At 37.8% G+C, this 20,048-nt stretch overlaps 2 protein-coding genes across 3 annotated transcripts; one reads left to right on the forward strand and one right to left on the reverse strand.

Moving 5' to 3' along the window:
• Positions 1-7,788: 7,788 nt before the first annotated feature.
• On the reverse strand, positions 7,789-19,134 carry Spel1 (DNA mismatch repair protein spel1). Of its 2 annotated transcripts, XM_070660983.1 has the most exons (16): positions 18,963-19,134; positions 18,822-18,890; positions 18,699-18,748; positions 11,975-12,098; positions 11,637-11,893; positions 11,384-11,551; positions 11,070-11,258; positions 10,425-10,819; positions 10,096-10,310; positions 9,675-9,992; positions 9,380-9,601; positions 9,061-9,293; positions 8,899-8,990; positions 8,596-8,818; positions 8,407-8,499; positions 7,789-8,327 (listed from the first exon to the last, which is right to left on the reverse strand). In XM_070660983.1, the coding sequence occupies exons 2-16, from the start codon at positions 18,853-18,855 to the stop codon at positions 8,172-8,174; spliced, it is 2,769 nt and encodes a 922-aa protein (XP_070517084.1). In that variant the 5' UTR covers positions 18,856-18,890; positions 18,963-19,134; the 3' UTR covers positions 7,789-8,171. The 2 variants fall into 2 exon arrangements, with proteins under 2 accessions (XP_070517084.1, XP_070517085.1); XM_070660984.1 differs by lacking the exon at positions 18,963-19,134 and having other exon boundaries at positions 18,822-18,953.
• On the forward strand, positions 14,000-18,494 carry LOC139105085 (repetin). Its single transcript, XM_070660979.1, has 2 exons — positions 14,000-14,161; positions 14,787-18,494. Exon 2 carries the CDS (start codon positions 14,803-14,805, stop codon positions 18,328-18,330), a length of 3,528 nt encoding a protein of 1,175 aa, XP_070517080.1. The 5' UTR covers positions 14,000-14,161; positions 14,787-14,802; the 3' UTR covers positions 18,331-18,494.
• Positions 19,135-20,048: the final 914 nt, after the last annotated feature.

The raw sequence follows: 20,048 nt of genomic DNA on the forward strand, positions 1-20,048 counted from the left end.
TTGGAAAACATTACTTTTAATAGGGTGTACACCACATTGCCAGGATGCCCTGATTAGCCCACGGCGCCGTATTACGTTGGAATACCTATTCTATTTATGGATATTATTATTAAACCATGCCGCGTGCTTCTTTAGAGAAATCTTCAATTTAATAAAATATAAGCACCGGACAATAACTTTTTTTTTTTTTCTTTTCTTCTTTTTGTTTTTACTTTCAAATAAGTAATTTACTACTAGCCTTTTTGATATTAAATTTCTACAAGGGTTGCGCGGACGGAAGTGTACGTAGGAAAAATTGCATTCTCTCGCGCGAAGGAAGGAGTCGCGAGAGGAAATACGATCGAGGCGTTTTCGTTTGAAGTTTCACAGTACTCTCAGGTAGCGGCTGTTGTTATCGCGCGGAGGATCGCGTATTCGCGATTACGAAGTCGTTCCATGTCAAATCGATATGGCAATTGAGTCGAAGTAAACGATCTTGAAACCTCCGACGCGTTTTCATATAGCAGCTAGAATAAAGTCATTTAATTCCGCTTAAATGTAAATTGTAAAATTTATAATCAAACGTCACAATTTGATTTTAAATATTTTTCTCGTTCATATTTCGTCGTGGTTATTTATTTAATTTTTTTTTTTTTTGCGACCTTTTTGAAACTTTTTTTTAAGTATTTTTTTTTCTTACGAAGAGCGACAGCAATTATCGTATTATCGATGCCGATTTGTGACATGCATCGAACGGGCTTTTGTAGCGGTTTTTAAGTGCACCGTCTCTGTTAATGTAATTTGACGGGAGAACTGCGACTCTCCGAACTGATTAATCACAAATTTCACTGCGCTATATCGAGATCGAGGAGCATTAATCGTTTATGTTGATATTATCTCAATGAGCCACTTCAGTCAACGAGTTAATAATTAATTACACACTTAATTAACAGATTTGTGTACGGAGCACCTGTGTGTACAAATTAACATGATTTACGACTCAATTAGCTATAAGTTAATCGAGTCAAGACTGATTGTCTCTTCTCGATGAACTTTACCTTTCGTGTGATCGCGTTCGTTCTTACCGTTCTTCTCGCGCGATTAAAAGCACAAGTTCTTGTCACGAATTTTTTATTTCACTAGAATTCTTTTTTCCATATATTTATTTTATATGATAACGATCTAATTAAATCCTCGGAGCTAAGTGATGTTAAATGAGTCTCCGCCGGCGTCCGCGGGCGTGCTTGATCTCTAGAAGAGAACGTCGTCCCTTGTTTAATTCTTCGGCCACCGATTTATCGGGATCTCTTCCTCTCGGGAGGGTGCACGCGACCTACAAACTGACGTAAACGAGTTTAGACGCGGCACGAGGAAAGTAAATACCTCTGTTCGCTTCTATTACCGCGCCTCCTCGATTCGCAGGGTGAATCCCTCGGCTTCTCGTGGCACGCCGTTCGATTCGAAATCGTTTCGCGTCCGGTAACTTAAATTCAGTTCCGCGGGCAGCGCACACGATACGGCGGGTTAAAAGAGCCAATTCGTTCGCACTTACAATTATAACGATCGCGGACGTACGGGAATTTAATTCGACGGAGAGATAACTGCCCGTCAGCGATGTCCATCCTGACCGACGTAGGTAGATTGGAGACGGTGGAAGCTCGCAGTTACGTTGCAAATACGCCGAGACAACAGCTTGGTACATCGAGCACTACTGGCCTCTTTGCATTTTCTATTTCCTCCTGTCGAAACGAATACATCTCGCTATTTGACTCATTTTTTAGCGTTTTTTTTTTAAATTTTGTTTTACACACACGTTGCTTGTCCAGAAAACGATTTATAGATAATTCGAGTGACATAAGTTTATACAAAAACCTTGTGAAGATTAATTGTATAATCTCAAATTCTTGAGATTGATTTTTTACGGTTAAATTAACGTAGCACTAATTTTTTTTTTTTTTTTTTTTTAATGTGGATAGGTTCTTTTTCGCTTCGATATCGATTTAACAATAATAACGTAGCGTAATACGAAAGGTTCTATGATAACATGAAATATGAATGAATGGGATACAGTATGAGGGGTAGCTTAATGGACGCTGTTATAAATTGATTGAAACTAACACAGAAGTGGAAGGTACTCTATGTCTTTAAATACATTAAATATATAATTTAACATTTTTACGAGATATTAGGTTGCGTTGCGGCGAGCTTAAAAAGACGAAAGTGGAATTTTACACGTTTCGAGAGGAAAATATTATTTACGTTACTCGTACAAACGCTTTTTTTTTTAAGATGACGTAACAATAATAAGCCTCGACTGATTGCGCGGTCCTAAAGAAATGAGGAATTGCGAGAGAAAACTAGCGCGTAAAAAGACTAAAAAAATAATTAAAAAAAAAAAAAAATTGAAAAGAATAAAAATAAAAGAAACACGAGAGAAACCGAATATCGAAATTGAGAACGATTCGCGATGGACGTCTCGGGGAAGTTGCGCAGTTGGGAGAATACGTGCGGATGAATAAACCCGGGAGGGGAAAAAAATTTCCCCGAGTCAGCGGACGACTAACGGAAGAACATAAAGTGGAAAGTAAATGAGAAGCGTCGAAGGCGGGAATAAGGAAATCCGCGAAGCCGTATCTTCCGCTGCCAATAAAGCTGTTTAATCAGCGGCCGGTTACTTTACGGGATATATCGAAAGTCGTAATGCACCGTACGTTAGATGTAATCCTTACGACTGCTAATTTCAAGTCCGCGCGCGAGGCGAGGAGGGGGTGGGAGGGTGGAGAACGGAAGAGGCGGAGGGAAAATGAGAGCAGGGTGCGGGAAATCGCGCGGTACGAAACCAAAACGAAGCAGCCGGGAGCACCTAAGTTTCTCCCGGTTCCGTGGGTCGTGCGGAAAGAGGAAAGTTTTCGCGGAATAGCAGATGGAAAACCCGGCGAGAGTTGTACTAAACAAAGGCAGAAATGCGCGGAGGTGCGATGCGCTTTCGGAGCACGATCGGATGGGCAACGGATGGGTAGATAGACGGGCGGATCGATTAACCACGTGGCACGATGTGAGAGTTCGCTGTGTGTAAGAGGCCAGAGCGTATAAAAAAACCAGAGGAATTAATAAAATAGCGAAAATACGTAGGAACGATCGTGAGCTTACTTCACTTCTAGAAAGATGTTCTCTTGTATTTTTTCGAATTAAAAAAAAAATATGTATGCATATATAATTAATATGACGTATTTATAATGTTGCATACATAAAAATAACAGTCAGATAACCGTAATTAGATGTAAATCCAACTATTTAACAGAAAGAGCTTTTTTATAAAATAATATTAATACTGCATTAATAGAAAATAAAAATAAAAATAAATAATTGGAAAAAGAAGCATGAGAAAAATATGCAGCCCTTTAGAAAGGAAAACGAAGTATTATGTGCGATCATAAAAATACATGGAAAACAATATCTATATTTGCACCAAAGACATGTTTGTTTCGCTCGGTCGTAGCTGAGCTGTGGCGTAATACGCTAAAGAGATAATTTTATCTTTAAAAACGCGCCGGCCGTGCGCGCGCGGACGCGTCATACTTTTTTCTTTTTTTTTTTTTTTTTTTACACAACGGTGCGAGCAAAAAGGAGAAAGGGTGTAAACAAGGGAGGCTCTCGGGGAACTCACCAACGTGGACGCGATCGAGGAGCGTACGCCCGATCGATCCGCAGGATGAAGCCTAGCGATGAACTCGCCGGGCGTGAAACGCCGCTTCTGTGAAGAGGCCTCTTTGCAGATTCTAGAGATCGCCGTATTTTATTTTTTTTTTATTTTTATTTTTTTTTTTTTTATAAAATATTTTTCCCTCTAATGAAAAAAGAGGGGAAGCGGGAAGGGAAAAAATTCCGCCGCGATCCGCTGCCTCCTCCTGCCTCCATTTGCCTATCACGGTGGCCTTTTATTATCGGCTTCGTTTCTCGAAAAGGGAATCATTCGGCCGTTCGTTGATCCGATTTGTCGCGCCCCGGATGGCGCGTGGCGCATTATTTATTTATTATTAGATAGAACGCAGACCCCCCTCGATCCCCCCGTCGCGCCCATAAACGTCCATCGAGGCCACCCCGACGACAGCGATGGCCGCTATCTGCGACAAATCAAACGGACAGGAAAAATGGCCATGCTCTTCTCCTCCACCCCCTTGTAGGAAGCGCGGAAATATGTATTAAATTGACATTAATCCCGTGATACAGGCAAGTCACGCGCATGCCAACCTGTTCCCACAGGGAACTTCCTAATGAGCGTTCTCCCTTCAGATAAAGATCTGGCCGTACTTCTTATAATACCGCTCTGTAATTTGTCGCAGATGTTCGATTCCCTCGCAACTTTTCGTTTCCGAATGTCGCTCTTCTCTCGCGCAAAAATTTCACGGAAGGGTCTTCAAGGGCCGATTATCGCAACTGCTTGGTAACTTCATATACATATAAACAGGCGTCTTTTTTTTTTTTTTTGTTTTTAATAAATAAAAACACATAATTCAGTAGCTAATAAAGCATTTTTAGCCATTACGGAATATCCTGCTTTTAACATAGTGATAAATAGCACGTTTTCATCAACTTTTTATAAAGTTTTATAAAATGAAATGGAAGTTAAGAAAATTAATGAAGATTACGAGCAAGAATTATATAAAATAGGAATATAACGCTTGTCAGATATAAACACTTTGACATTTCGCAGTTCTCTCGTGTTTTTAGCTCTAGAACAGGCTCATTAAAATAATAATATCTGTATACATACGTTCAAAGTAGTACGAATATAAATTTCCTTCGCCGATCGATCGAAGATGAACTTCGTTTGCGGGGAAAAGACATTATAATTATCTTTTCTTTTACGAGCGCAGTTTTTTTTAATTTTTTTTTTTTACGCAAAATTGCTCGAGTTCCTCTTCCGGTTCGATTCCCCGGTGTTTTATTAAAAGTTCCTAAAAGGCAAGTTAAATTTATTTTCTCGGAACTTGGATGATTTCGGGCGGCTTTTTGGTTTTATCATGTGCCATACTTGCCGGCTAACAGCTGCAATTTCAACTTCTACCCGAGAAGTCCTTTTACGATTTCAAACGAGCGGACTTTCCACTAAAGTGTCGCACTGCTATTAGAAACGATTATGTCACGCATGTATTAGCACCAACACTGAAACTTAAACATTTCAATGGGTACGCGCAACATAATACAGCGACAATTAGATGTAATTTATTGCTTTTATTCGCGAATTAATTTCGCCATGCAATTAAATTAGTTCGCCTCTAATGTTATCAATTCTAACAGGCAATCACACATATATATATATATATAGCGACATATATAATGCAATCACTTCAATGTAGAACGAGTACCGCCTCTGTGCAAGTACAAATCATCAATTATCCGTTCTTTTATTTCGTTAATTACGTTAGCGCTAATAATCGCGCGCTAAAAATATTTGAAATTTAATTTAATCCTCCCGCTGAATTTTGTTTCCGCGGGAGAAAAGACAATAAACGGGGCCGTGCCTCGAACGCGCGATTATATATTAACAAAATCATTTTACCGCAAAATTGAATCTTAAATACGTAATCCGCTGCATGATCCACTTTTAAACTGACGAACGCTAAGTTTTAACTCGGGGAAGGAGTTTCCTCCGCTCGGTGCATTAAACTGAGCACGTTTCCAAGCCACGGATCATTCGTCAAGTCAGATCTCTCAGCGTTGCTCACAGCAACAGTTTGTTTTCAACCGCAAAAATTCACTCTACCGCCGACAAAAGTTAGATTATATTGATCCTCGAGAGAAGATCGATTCGCAGATTTACGCTCCCGGCGCATCGCGGGATGACGGATCGACAAACTTGACCCAGAGTTGTTGAGCCGTTTCCATTAAGGATGGAACGGCGCGATGAAAAATGAAAGCGGTCGTCGACGAAGTTTAATCGCCTGCCCATTAACGGCGGAACGTACGCTTCTCTCCGTACGTAGAAAAGTATGCGAGATGCAAGCGTTTCCGTTTCGAGTTCTCGCGCGCGATGATAATACGGCGTACGAAATTAAAAAAAAAAAAAAAAAAAAAAAAAATTACATAAGACATAGTTAAATATTTTTAACTGAAATTGAAATGCACGCGTGCTAAAATATTAGCCGTAAAAACAATTGGAACATTTTCGCGAATTAGCAGTTTTATTCGCACATTTCGTCGCGTTAACACCTATTTTTTTCGGCATGTATATCTAATTTCGGGACAAACAGTTTCCAATCCGCGTGCTCCGTCGCGTTAATTCGCGGGCGCTTCTACTTTTTCTTCTTTTTTCTTTTTTAAATTCGCGATTTACGTTCTACGAGTAAATTCACCCGCAGACCAGCGGCAAAAAGTAACGGGTAAATACTAACGCAATTAAACAAATGCTGGGAGCTTACCGTGAGACCATTCAGGTAATTTGGCTCGGCGGCGAGTAGCTTCGGGAGTCATGCGGGAATTTTGTGGATCTCGTTCGTGCACCGGCTGGTCCCGATCTATAGACTCCGGTAGTTATTTCTATCTCTGCTTTATTCGAGACAGCCACGCGCGCAGAAGTGGGCTTCTCTCCCGCGCGTAATAAATACTCGAGGAAGAGTCGTCTTTCACGGCGCAAACGTTTAAAGAGATCTTCCACTCCGAAAATGGTCCCGAAATTCGACGACCTGAACTGACCTAGATAACGACGTCGGTAAACACGTGTATTTGCCTAGCACGTATTATGCTATATATCAGTCATGTACGGGATGCTTATAGAATCCTCATTTATTTCGTTAGATTCGGGACAGGCTGCGCTTTTGAGGCATCCGATAAGCGATATTAAATGCTTACCGAAATGTTAGCGATATCGTCGCGCTGCCAAACGCCGACGAGAACGCCGTCGGGGTATATAGATCTCGAGGGGAAACGAATCAGCGCCGAGGCCTTCGGCAAATGCGCCGGAACGTAAATTACATTTAAGAAATTAAGTATAATTAACACGCACGTGCGACAATACAAGTCTGAGTTTTTAATTCATCGATCGATCCATCGCGTGAAGCGCTGATGCAGCGAGATATATATTTTTTTTTTTTTTTTATATATATATGTATATATAAATTACATCAAGGTGGTTGCAGCGCTGAACCCATCACACGTCCATCAACTCATTTTGCTGATGGACTGAATATTTATTACTAACTTTAGTTGAATCCATTCATCACACCGTTCTTAAACTATTTTATAAAATATCCATTAGACCCACGATATTCGTCATTTACCTGCCGGTATACGCGGTGAATTTCTTCTGAATTAAAAAAGCTCACCTTCTGGTCGAGCCCACAAGACGCTTGTATTAGAGACGCGGAGGATGCGATAGAATCGTCGTCGAATCGCACCTGCATCTGTCGAGCCTCACTCGCCACCGCTCTGTTAGTTATCATTAATTCACGAGGACACTTCGCTCCAGTGCTCTACATGAAGCACGAAGCGCCTATGTAACATACATATTAGGCGGTCAAGCGCACACGCGAGAGAAGTTTCTAAAATTAAATAGAAAGTATTTTTACACGACGCAGACCTAATAAAATTAATTAAATCCGAATTGCACGGGAAACTCGATTTTTTTTTTTTAGAAAGGGTGTACGTATACGGGGGCAAATCAAAGGGGATGAAACGTTTTATCACGAGAGGTAAGCTACCGACTTCAACGAGGATAATTCAACTAAAAATCAATAATGCACACGATGCAAACAATAAATTTGCAATATGTTGCAGACGGTAATTCATCCCCTATGGTAAAAAGCTGCTTCGTCCACTTTGATTTGCCCTATATACGAACAAATATAAAAAAGTTAAGTACCGACAAGTCCAGAAGGTGTTTAAAAGGTATTAGGTATTATTCCGGGATAGAGTGCTGCTAAGAAATATCCTAAAGTAGCCCAAGAGACATGCAGCAGAGTAACACATTTTTCCTTTTCTAATTAATAGTGACACCTATTGCAAAACGTTACAACTTTCTTTCACACAATTATTGCTATTTTTATTACCATCTTTAATCAAAAATATTTCCTTCAACAAAATAAAATTAATATTTACATTTTTTTTTTATTTGATCAGTGGTATAAATATATAAAAATAATACTGCTTATTCAATTTCGTTTTATATTCACAACGTGATTTCGTTTCCTGACTTATGAAACGGCGAGTAATGCCTCGATGTAAGGGTTCTTGTGAGATAGAATGTCTTTTTTCAATAACGACACTTGATTTTCTACCTCAGCATCGGATAAAGACTGATCCAGGGCTTTACACTTTGTAAGAAACTGCGAAATTAAAACTTCACCTTCCTGCAACAATATTAAAAATTATAAGATTATTATATCTATATCGTTTTCATTATCAAAAAAAAATTATTATTAAAGATACCTGAATAATTTTCCGTTTCTTCTCAGGATTATCAGATCCTTCAAAATCTACATCTTGATAATTTTCAAGTTCTGCTTGTTTTCTTTTAGCAAACTAAACAAAAAACTCGATTAAAATAATATAATAAGTTGGAATTAATTTTATTATTTAATATGTAATTTAAAATTGACAAAATTCATGAATACATACTTCTATTACTTCTGGCGGAAAATTAGCCATTTTAGCAACATGAAGACCAAAACTTTGATCACAAATTCCCGGTTTTACTCGATAAAGTAATGTTAATTTATTATCTTCTACAAGAGCGGTAACGTGTTGATTTTTTACAGTAGGTATTTCTTCGGTTAACTTAGTAATCTCATGGAAGTGCGTAGCAAATAAGCAATATGATTTAATATCTCTTGCCAAATGTCTAAAAAAAAAAAAAAACATAAAATAATTTTAATATCCCTTTTTTAAATCAATAATTATAGTTAATTATTGCATACTTACTCTGCTATTGACCATGCTATACCGCAACCCTCGTAAGTAGACGTACCTCTACCCAATTCGTCAATAATTACAAGCGAGTTACATGTTGCTGTCTATAAGTAAATATTAATATTAGATACCATTATGCATCCCGTATTATAAATGGTAAACGGCATAAATTACCTTCAAAATAGCAGCAGTTTCTATCATTTCCACCATGAATGTTGACAACCCCTTTAATTGAGAATCGTCAGCTCCCACTCTCGCCAATATGCAATCCAGTAATGATATAGTCGCTTTATCACAAGGAACGAAGCTTCCAATATGAGCCATTAGTGCAGTTACACCAACAGATCTGATATAAGTACTTTTACCGCCCATATTCGGGCCAGTAATAATGCAAAAATGACACTGATCTATAAAGTAATAAAAAAATTAATTAAGTCAGAATTAAAAAAATTTTTCTAGTTATATAAAACTAATTGTTTTATATTATTTATACCTCTTTTAAAATCAACGTCATTAGCAATATAATCAACTCCTTGTTGCATTTCTAAACATGGGTGTCTAACTTGAGAAAGGCACAATTCGCCTGCTTCACTTGGAACCATTTTAGGACGCACGTATACTTTGTTAGCACTAATTGCCGCAGAAGCAAATGCGGTGAGAACATCGAGACATGCCAGTACGCCACTGAGAGTACGTACGGTTTCGCTATAGCCGGCTATAAACGTAACATAATTATAATAAAAATTATAATAATACAAATAGATACAAATAAGTAAGAATCACCAAACCTGCAATTCCCACAATTTCTGTAATAACATCTTTCTGTCTCTCCAAGTATTTATTTCTGGCATCTATAAAGTCATCATTCAATTCATTTAATTTATCATTTCGAAATCTTACGCCAGCTTTATTAGAATCTAGAATAGTGTAATGCTTCTTGTTCCTCAGTGCTTTCTCTTCTTTTAGCGTGACACGAAAATAATATCCAAATTGTTGATTAGACTCCAATTTTATCGTTTTTCCTGCTTCTAAGCAAAGATCACTCGCTGCTTTATTGAGTTGTCGTTGAATAATTTCCTCTATTTCTTCCATTGCGTCTTTTAATGCTGTAATATTACAAAAAAAAAATGTTTTATTCAATATTCTATACGTATATAATTATTTAAGAAAGCAATGAAAGAATTTAAATTAATATTATTAAATTATTACTTTTAAAATCATCTGCAAATCCTGGTTTGACCATAAAATCACCCTTCTCAGCAGCGTCTAAGTCGACCGTTTGCTCCACCAGCTGTTGAAATTTATCCATATCTTCTATAAGTTCTTTTAATGGATCTGTTATCATTGCTTTCAACGCTGTCACATTTCCGTCTGACAAAAGCTGTTCCAACATTTTCGGTAAATGTGATACACATAGATAGATTCTGAAATATACACGCAATAAACATTAATATGCAATCTTATCCAAAGCATACTATGTCGATATATTTTATTTTAATTACGATGATAAATTATATTTTAAAATGTCGGCAGCTTACTTGTAACAATCTTGCAATGTCGATTTTTTTCTAGCTAGTTTCTTCGCGAGTTGCTGCAAATCTGGTATGCGTTTTAAATAATCATCATTAAGAATGGATCTCAGTTCATTATTTTGTACTAATAATTCAACGATATCGTGTCGCTCTTTTATTAAAGAAAGGTCTTTAAGAGGCTGTCGAACCCATTGCGCGATTAATCGGTGTCCATGCGCGGTTCTGCATTTATCTAATAACGTTAAAACGCTGGCGGCTGGATTTCCATGTAAGTTGGAAATTGTATCAATATGTGGTTCGATATTAAGAGCTTTTATCGCTGCAAAATCCAATTTTATATACCGCGACTGTTCAATTTGACTCAGTTTAAATTGATTCATATGGCCTTCGTCTGATGTTAACTGATAAAGAATTATTGCATAAGAGACAACGATAAGAAACGTATAGGATGTTATCTTTATCAAATATCAATGATAAACTAACGTAACAATTTTTTATAACTATTATATTTCAATATCTAAATTTAATAACTGTCCAATAATTCTTTGTGTTAAGATTCTCATTAATTTTAATTTTTTTTAAATACATCATTAAAATTTGAAAAAATGACATCCTAGATAATTTTATAAATAAATTTATAAAAATACTTACGTCTAAGTATTTAATGAGAGCCGATGTTGCAGACATAGCTAAATTTAAATTAACTTCAGGCAACGATTGCGCATTCTGTTTTTGTCCTTTTTTAAATTTTATTAATGTGTTCAGGTCATTAATAATCGAATCACTAGCAAATTCATTTTTCTTTCTCAAAGTAACCATGACATTATTCCTTTCCATCACCTAAAAAAAAAGTAAAATTAAATTAGTACATTAGATATATTAAAATATTGCAGCAAAATATATAAAATAATTTTTATATTAAAATTGTATTTTAATACGAGTATTACTTTTAAAATTGTACATACTTGCTTGAGAGTTTGAAACTCATAACTACCTTCTCCCTGAATTAACAAACATTCTTTAGGAGCAAGAGTTACAATAAGCGATTCTAAATTTGAAAATGATTCATTATCTTGACATTCAACCACCGAAATTAAAGTTGAAACGACGTCCACGCAGCTTAAGCCGACGACCTATAAAATTATTAAAAAATATAATATTAATGTATGACGTTTTAGCAAATGTAGATACAAATTTAATCGTGCATGATGAACTCACTCTGGACTTTCCTTCGGTACCCAGTTTTACAGCTATTACGGATACACCCACAGCTATATCATTATTGCCGAACAAGATGTCTTCGAAGTGAGATAAATTACCGGGTGAACCTTTGTACTCTAAGATCCAGTTCTGATTTTTAGCGGAACCTTGATTAACATAAACTTCAACTCTGTATTGCTTTACTAGCAACAAATCACGTACAAATGTCTCGAAATTGCTTTTATTCAGAATAACTCCTTCCGTTTTATGGGGTTCTGCAAAAGTAACAATTTTATTTTTACATTAAAGTAATCAAAGTATTGAAAAAAATTGTTCAGTGCTTAAATAATATTTACCAGCTCCAATCATTTTACAAACGGATGTCGTTTTAAATACTTCTTGTGCGGCAAACAGGGCATCACTTCCGTGCAGCGTATAATAGTCGGATCTATTGAAAAATCGTATCGTAGTCTCGAGTTTCTGAAACATAAGTTATTAATCGTTAATTATTATTAATCGTTGAGATTAATTATCAGGTTGGTAATTTCTGTGAATTCTTCTGCGATGTATAATATCTGCTGGAAAATACAGAATTATTGAAAGACATGCGATATCGTTGAAGCGATGTACGTTCATTAAATTATCTCCGAGATTCGAAAAAGAAAAAAAAAGATTTTAAACAACGTGTGTGACGAATTGAGAACACATCATATGTCACTGGGTTATACATATATTAAATCTGACGTCGTATAAGCTGTCACTTAAATTTATCCTTGACTTCTTTGCGTAATATTGCAAGCTCTCAGAGACAAACCATACCATATATAATTTTTTTTAATGATATCACTTAATTATAATTAACTCCACATTTACCATTCTCCAAATAAATAATAACGATAATGTTCGACGCATTAACATTTATTCAATTAACTACGTAACGTCCACACGTTCGCCTGCGGCAAATTTATTTAGACATTTTTATAATTATTCGAATTACACATTGTTTATGAAATATCGCCCGTATCGTGCGTCTTTCTGAGAAATTAAAAACCTTGCGAATGCACATATCTGGAGGTCAATGCCTATCGAGGGGTCGGATGTCGTAGGTCGTCACAGCTCCGATGCGTGCAATTTTATAGAAGTTTGGATTTTAAAGAAACGCTTCGCTGGCGCTGTAAAATTTCTTAGCCGCGTACCTCCGCGTTCGTACAAATTTCCTTTGATGAACGGACGACAAATATTCTTTCATCTACCTCGCTCGAAAGCAATAAATATATTATTGAGCTTTTCACGAAATAGGAAACGGTCATTCAAATCGTAAGTCTTAAGAAAGAGTACGTACGCATTCAAATAATTTTTTTTTTGCTTTTAAACACGTTAACTCGTCCATGGGAAATCCCAACTTCAATGACACCCACGTATCGAGGCCGCGAAATGGTCCACATCGTGGAAATATCGTTCATTCTCTGATAAAAGATCAGAGTTCATATTCTAGGAAGGTCAGTAACGAAAGTAGGCCATCGTTCTTTTGTTCCTCTGCGATTTTGTTTTCTAGATCTCTTTACTTGAGGTATTAAAGAGCGGTACAATTTTAATTTTCTGGCGGAGGGCAGGCGCGATAGAATACAAATGTTATTAAGAGAATCGCGGCCTTTACGTAACGGCGGCCTTGGAGTTGCTCCTGGCATCGCTGAATGAAAGTGAGCACGATCGTCGTTACAAATTCAGAATGACTTAAGCAATGACACATGAAATCAAATATGGAAAACCACTTCTCGCGAACTACCTGGAAATCGTTGCAATGTATGCGTGAGCGGACAATGCATCATGCATTTATTCGTCTACGAGATGCCGCACAGCAGCTTTGATTGAACAGGATACGAGATTAATGAGAGATAATGAAAGATTAATAAGAAGTAATCTTTTTCAAGCGTTGCATTTAAACGCGATCGATTTGCAATATCAACGTAATAATTACCGTCGTCCATTATTTCCCATTCTAACAAAATCTTTTTCCTTCAACAAAATATCATATATCTTTTTACGATAATAATTTCAAATTCATAGGCATAATTTAGTATCGATTAATCTTATAATATTTCTCGAAACGAAACCGTATTTCCGTAATAAAAAGTACATTACGATGAAAAGTGTTTAGGTAGAAAAAGCTGCGAGAAATTAATATTATTCGCAGCTTCAATTTAGGATGAAGATCAATAAAAAGAACAATAAAAGTACGTCGGAAAACCCCAAAAATATGTATTTTCGACAAATGCGTCACGGTGGAATCCGACTTATATATTGCTAAGAATTATAGACGATAAGACCGAATCTGGAGTGACGGATAAGGAGGAAAGATCGTTAATATGTAAGAGAAAAAAATAAGAATGCTCCGAGAATCTTCGGTAAAAGGAAGGGGAAGAGAACATAAATGGATTTGCAGTAATCTTCTTCTGCTATACGTGAGCCTACAGTGTTAGTGAGAACATCTCAGCATTAATAACTCAGTTATAAATAAGTGTTTCTCGATCTTCCATTATAAGGTAAAGAAATATAACATTGCTTTTTTTTTAATAGGAAGTGTGGATAAGTGCATAAATAAACGTGTCTTATCAGTGAATTATAAATATGCATCAGGCATTAAATTCGATAAAATCGACAGCAATAAATCAATTAATAAAAAAATCAGATCTTGTTTTAGATACCGTTTGAATTTCCAATAGATTTTAATATTGCAAAATAAATTTAAAATTAGTTTTCGTCGAGGAAATAACGACCGATATTATTACAAATTTGATTTGAACATCTCACACGTTATCGTCTATCGTTTATCGCTAATACTGACTTTGATGAACTTGTTTATATAAGTTACATCACATAATATTCGCGGAATAGCGAATCTGAGTTGATAATGCTAAAGCAACAAGTAAACTTGCGTCAAAACAGAAAGTAGAGAATATTTCATATAAAATATATATTTTTATTATTATTAAATATTCTATTATTTTTCATCGGAATTTAATATCGTTTGTAAAAAAGATCTTTAAAAAAATAATAAGACATGCACTTATCTTATATAAATATTTAAAGGCATATACTGCATTAAAAAAAAATAAAAATAAAATTATATAGGTTTCAAGCTTTTAACTACTTATTTTTATTTCGTAGAGATCGAACGGAAATAATGGCGATAAGTCGGATAATTATTTTATCCGCGTTAGTTGTCCAAGCATTATCAGCGCCCAGTGGTTGCATAGAATCTTGCAGCTTTCTCGAAACGAGTATTCATCAAGCATCGCGCGGCTATCAAGATCATGAAAATTTAGTTCAAGCGAGAACGAACCTAAACGATTACGATTATGCCAAGCCAGGAAACTGGACCGAACATAATCAGTACAGCACAGACAGTGGGCACGGAAAAGTTCACGAAGAACGAGGACAGTATGTCGAAGGTTCGAAAAAAGTGAGATATTACAAGAAGAATTTTACGTCAGCTTATGGCAACGTAAACGGAATGAACGCAGGAGAAGCAGAACAATTAAGCAGTCAACAAAGATACGGCTCGATTCATCTACCAAGCAGCCAGCATATTGATTCTCAAAGCGCTCACGGTTTAGAACAGACGATGACGAGAGAGAGCGGATACAACAGAGTGCACAGCCAACAGGCACAGTCACTGTCAACGAGAATTAACAGCCAGAACGAAAGGCTGGAAGATTTTGGCGCAGATTCTTACAGAACCAACGGAGGTCACGGGCAAGTCTTCGAAGAGGAAGGTCAATATGTAACAGGGCCTAAAAAAGTTCGGTATTACCAAAAAAATTACACCTCCAGCTACAGCTCTAACGCTCCTCAAAGCAACGTTGCTGGCTCAACGACGTTGGACGAATTGCACAGCAAGTTGCATAGAAATTTACAACAAAACCTTGACAGTCTTAGGAAAAATCTTCAGATCTCCACCACCGGTCACACTTCGCACGTAGGCTCGACAGTGGGCTTGACTCAGGAAGCAGTCGGTTTCCACGATCTGCAAACTGCCGAAAGTGACAATTATAGACAAAACGTAGGCTATCGAGCCGTTCCATCTACTGGAAATACGCATCATTATATTGAACAGCAGAGAGAAACACTCACCGATACGAGGCATTTGCCGTACACGTATCCCACCGCAGCCGTAAATTCATACGGCGCGGAAAGCCACCAAAGTTATCAAAGCCACGAGAGCCACGTGTCTCAAGTACATCCTGTGTCTCAGCTGAATCATTTACCATCGAGTTACGTGCAAGTTCCCAGAAGCGGTTACCAAACTCGCTATCACGATGCACACTCGAGCGGACGTCACCTCGATGAAACTAGCCGCGCAGAAGTGTCGGGCACCCATCAATCTAGTGTACTTGAAAATCAATTAATAGAGAACTCTCAACGCGTGTACCCGCATTCGAGTCACATCGTTTCTTACCCCAGCAGACAAGGCGAGTCGAGGCATTACGAGGAGCATTGGGCGGCCTCCAGTCAAACTGGAGGAAGCGTTCCTGAGCAAACCATCACAGATCACTCCAGGCATGGTGCTGGTCACGTAGAAAGAGCGCATTACGATCGAGATGCATATAATGAATACCGTGGACGTGATCATACTGCTCAGGGATACGAATCTCGTGCACATGCCAGTGGCAGCAATTACGATTCTGCCTACAGAACAAACGCGGGACAACTCGTCACTGGATCACTGGATCTCGGCCACGCAGCGCATGGCGTTGACTGCACTCAAGAGACTCACCAGCAATATCAGCAAGAAACTAGATATCACAGAAAGTACAAACGAGATGCTGATTACGGCGACGTTCAACACCAAGAGATCAACAACGATTTCACGCAACAAAATCAAGAATCTGGTCAAGAATCGCAAAATTTGGAAGATTTGACGCAAAGTGAATTTGCACAGCAAAACTCCGATGATTTTACGCAACAAGCGAGTGATAAACTCGGTCAGCAAACCATTGACAATCAACATCTGGACGATTTTATTCAGCAAAATGAACAACTCACGCAACAAACGGAGGGTCAACTAGAACTTGGCCAACAAGTTATTAATAATCAGCACTTGGAGGATTTAACACAGCAGACGGAAGGTCAGCTTGAATTTGGCCAGCAAACTATCGATAATTTACACTCAGAAGACTCGAAACAACAAAATGAACAATTTTCGCAACAGACAGAAGGCCAACTTGAATTTGGAGAGCATTTAGAAAACTCGGCACAAAAAAGCGAACAATTTACACAGCATGAAGGAGAAGCAGACGATCTTATGCAGCAATCTGTTGGTAAATTAGAATTTGGTCAACGAGAGCAAGCGACAGATAATATTTTCAAGCCAAAAAATCAACGTCTGAACGAATTCGATGAACAAAGCGAAGATTTTACTCAACAAACAGGAAGACTTAATGATTTCTCGCAACAAGCAGGATATTTGGAGTACGGGCAACAACGGGAGCAAAAACCTAGCTGGCCAGAATATAACACACAACGTTTGGACAATTATTATCCACAAAATACGTGGAATATAGATAATCTTCCACAACAATCGCATCAATATCCATCCTACGATAAAAATAACGAACGACCCGAATGGCAATTAGAACAAATGCCACAAAAAAAAAACTTTGATCAAGATTTTACTCAACAAACCGACCAAGAACAATTAGCAACTGTGAGACCAGCGCCAAAACCGAAACTGAGACCGCGATATCAGAAACATAATTCTGATCCGCGCTTTGCAGATGAAACGGATGTAACGATTGATAATGTTTTTAAGCCGGTCGAAGTAAAACCGGAGGCTGATATAGGCGACATGTATGGAAGAATTGAATCTAGCAGTCGTGTAACATATCCTAGATCTAATCACAATACACCGGAATTATATTCGACTGAAAGAAGCAGCGTGTTTGACAATCAAAAAGAAAATATGGATCGCTTGCATTGGGTGCATAAATCAAACGATGCTACAGTAGGCTTGCAATGGCATTACGCCTACCATCCAAGTGACTTAGCTAATGTTGAAAGCTCACATGACGATTATTATTCTCGTCACAACGCCGACTCGATGTCGCAGCAAACGGAGGATGTACAACAGCAGTCCAAGCCATTTTATTTCGATCAACAAGAAACGCAAGGCACGGTTGTATTAGACAACAGACGCCCGACTTCACGTTATTCTCAATCGAGACCGTTTCAACAGACTAAAACGTCCCGTCCCGATAATCAATTTAATCAAAATTCTGGCGAAATAGCAACAGGCGTAATTCCACTGCAACGCAACGAAAACACCGAGCTAACTTCGGAATTAGAGAAACGTTCGATGTCGACTACAGAACAAGCAGATGATAAATTAGAGTCACGAATCTTGCAAGCGTACGGTGGAGGACCATATGATGCACCGCACAGTGACGATTTTTATAACAGAGTTAGGCTGAATCCCAGTGCTACTTTGCCACCGATCACAGGCGACGATCCATGGGACATCAGAGAAAAGCCAAGAGAAGTAGTACTCGACAGATGGCCCACAGTGCCTACAATTTCAATTGCAACAGAATTAGAAACTACAACCGAGATTGCTGCCACAACAACCGAACCATCCTTCTGGCGTAGAGTCGGTCATAAAATAAGTAACACGTACGACAAAGCTAAGGAAAAAGCTAAGGAGATTTTCGGCTAAATATCAGATTCTATTTATTTAAGAATTACTTATTTAAGCATGACTAAAAATTTCTTATTCATTCTAGAAGAGAAACACACTAATCGTTAAATTAATTTATAAATAACGTATGTGTATTCGCAGTTATCAATAAAATTAAAAGAAATCGAAAGTAAAACGTAAAACGAATATATCGTAAAAACGTAACTTAAATTAATACTTTATATTAGTATTATAAAACATTGCTAGTGTAAAACTAAAAAAAAAAAACTAAAAAAAAACTTTCGTACTTTATATAAATAAAAATGTTTTTTTTTCTTTTTTAACAAGTGTCACGTCTATTTAAACATGTATAAATATATGTAAAAGCAATAAATTTGCTCACTCACCTCGGGTAGACTTTTAAAAAATCTCACAAAGCTCTGCTGAGTGGGAGGATCTAAAATAATTAATTTTATTAATACAACGTGTTATTACGATTAATAGATAAATATTAAGATAATTTTTCTCACCCATGCTGAACTGTTGGTTAGGTTGCACTGCCATGTTCGCGATAAATAAAATGCAACACGACACGAGTGCTGAATAAAGACACAACAAGAATTTCCTTTAAAGGTTCCCCGATAAAAACTAACAAAATTATAAAATCTTACTTCGTATATCCTTGATTAACGCCGAACCTGAATGCCGGTTAAAACAATCTTAGTTTCGCTTAGTTTACCGCCAATAACATCCATGTGAGCAGGCCGAGCAGGCTAGGTTCTTTTCAGGTAGGCGGTCTGGCGGGCACAGAGCCTAACTCGGAATCGCGGCCAGTGGTCGCAGATTTTAGACGGGCAACATACGCACACTAGGCACAATGCCGTGTCCGTGTGTGCCCGTAGCGCCAGCTAATGCCTCGGACGCAGAGAGCCCAACTCGGAATCGCGGCTTCCACGCGTTCAGATATAGAGACTCGTCCGTGTGAAGCCAGCGTTTCGGCTGCCGTCGGATAGAAGAACAGGCCAGACCTATACACTGTCTGTCCTGTTCTTTCGTGGCGTCGCCGGCACATATCGCAGATCCGCTTCTCGGTAACATCGCGGAGTCTTAAATAATTTTAAATAGTACGAAATCCGAGTCACCGAATTGTGTATTGTACGACATTTTCAAGATATAATGTAATATAAATTTTTAATGTACAATGCAGCAAAAATTTTCCGTCCCACTTAAACAGACTGCGGACTGTCGGTTGTATATACTTTTCATATTTTCTGCAAGTACAACCGGTGTGGTTAAAAATTTTTGATGCATTCTACACATCACTCATACCTAGTTTAAATTATTATAAAACAAGGAAAAATTGTTCGAATAGGACTTTAAAACTACTAAAATACGCGTCGCACAATCCGGCGTAACGCGAATCTCAAGCAGCAGATGCCAATTTCCCGAATTGCGTGCAGTAGCGCACGCACTATCAGTCACGGCTAACGAAACAGAAAACGACACTCCGCGAGGGACCGACGAATACTCCGGGCTGTACAACGATCAATTAAAAAATAAATTGAAAACGCGAATTATAACCCGAGAGCGCGAAACAATATTCCGATCACGAGAAAAGCGACCTTGTTTTATAATAACTTAAACACAACACCCCGTATAATATACAAAAACGCAAAACTGTACGCTCACACTCACACTCGCTCACATAATATTCATCGCGCACTTCATAACACTATGACTCATATTCACCGCGCATT

This window comes from Cardiocondyla obscurior, linkage group LG08 (genome assembly GCF_019399895.1).
Source record: "Cardiocondyla obscurior isolate alpha-2009 linkage group LG08, Cobs3.1, whole genome shotgun sequence".
NCBI classification, from domain to species: domain Eukaryota; kingdom Metazoa; phylum Arthropoda; class Insecta; order Hymenoptera; family Formicidae; genus Cardiocondyla; species Cardiocondyla obscurior.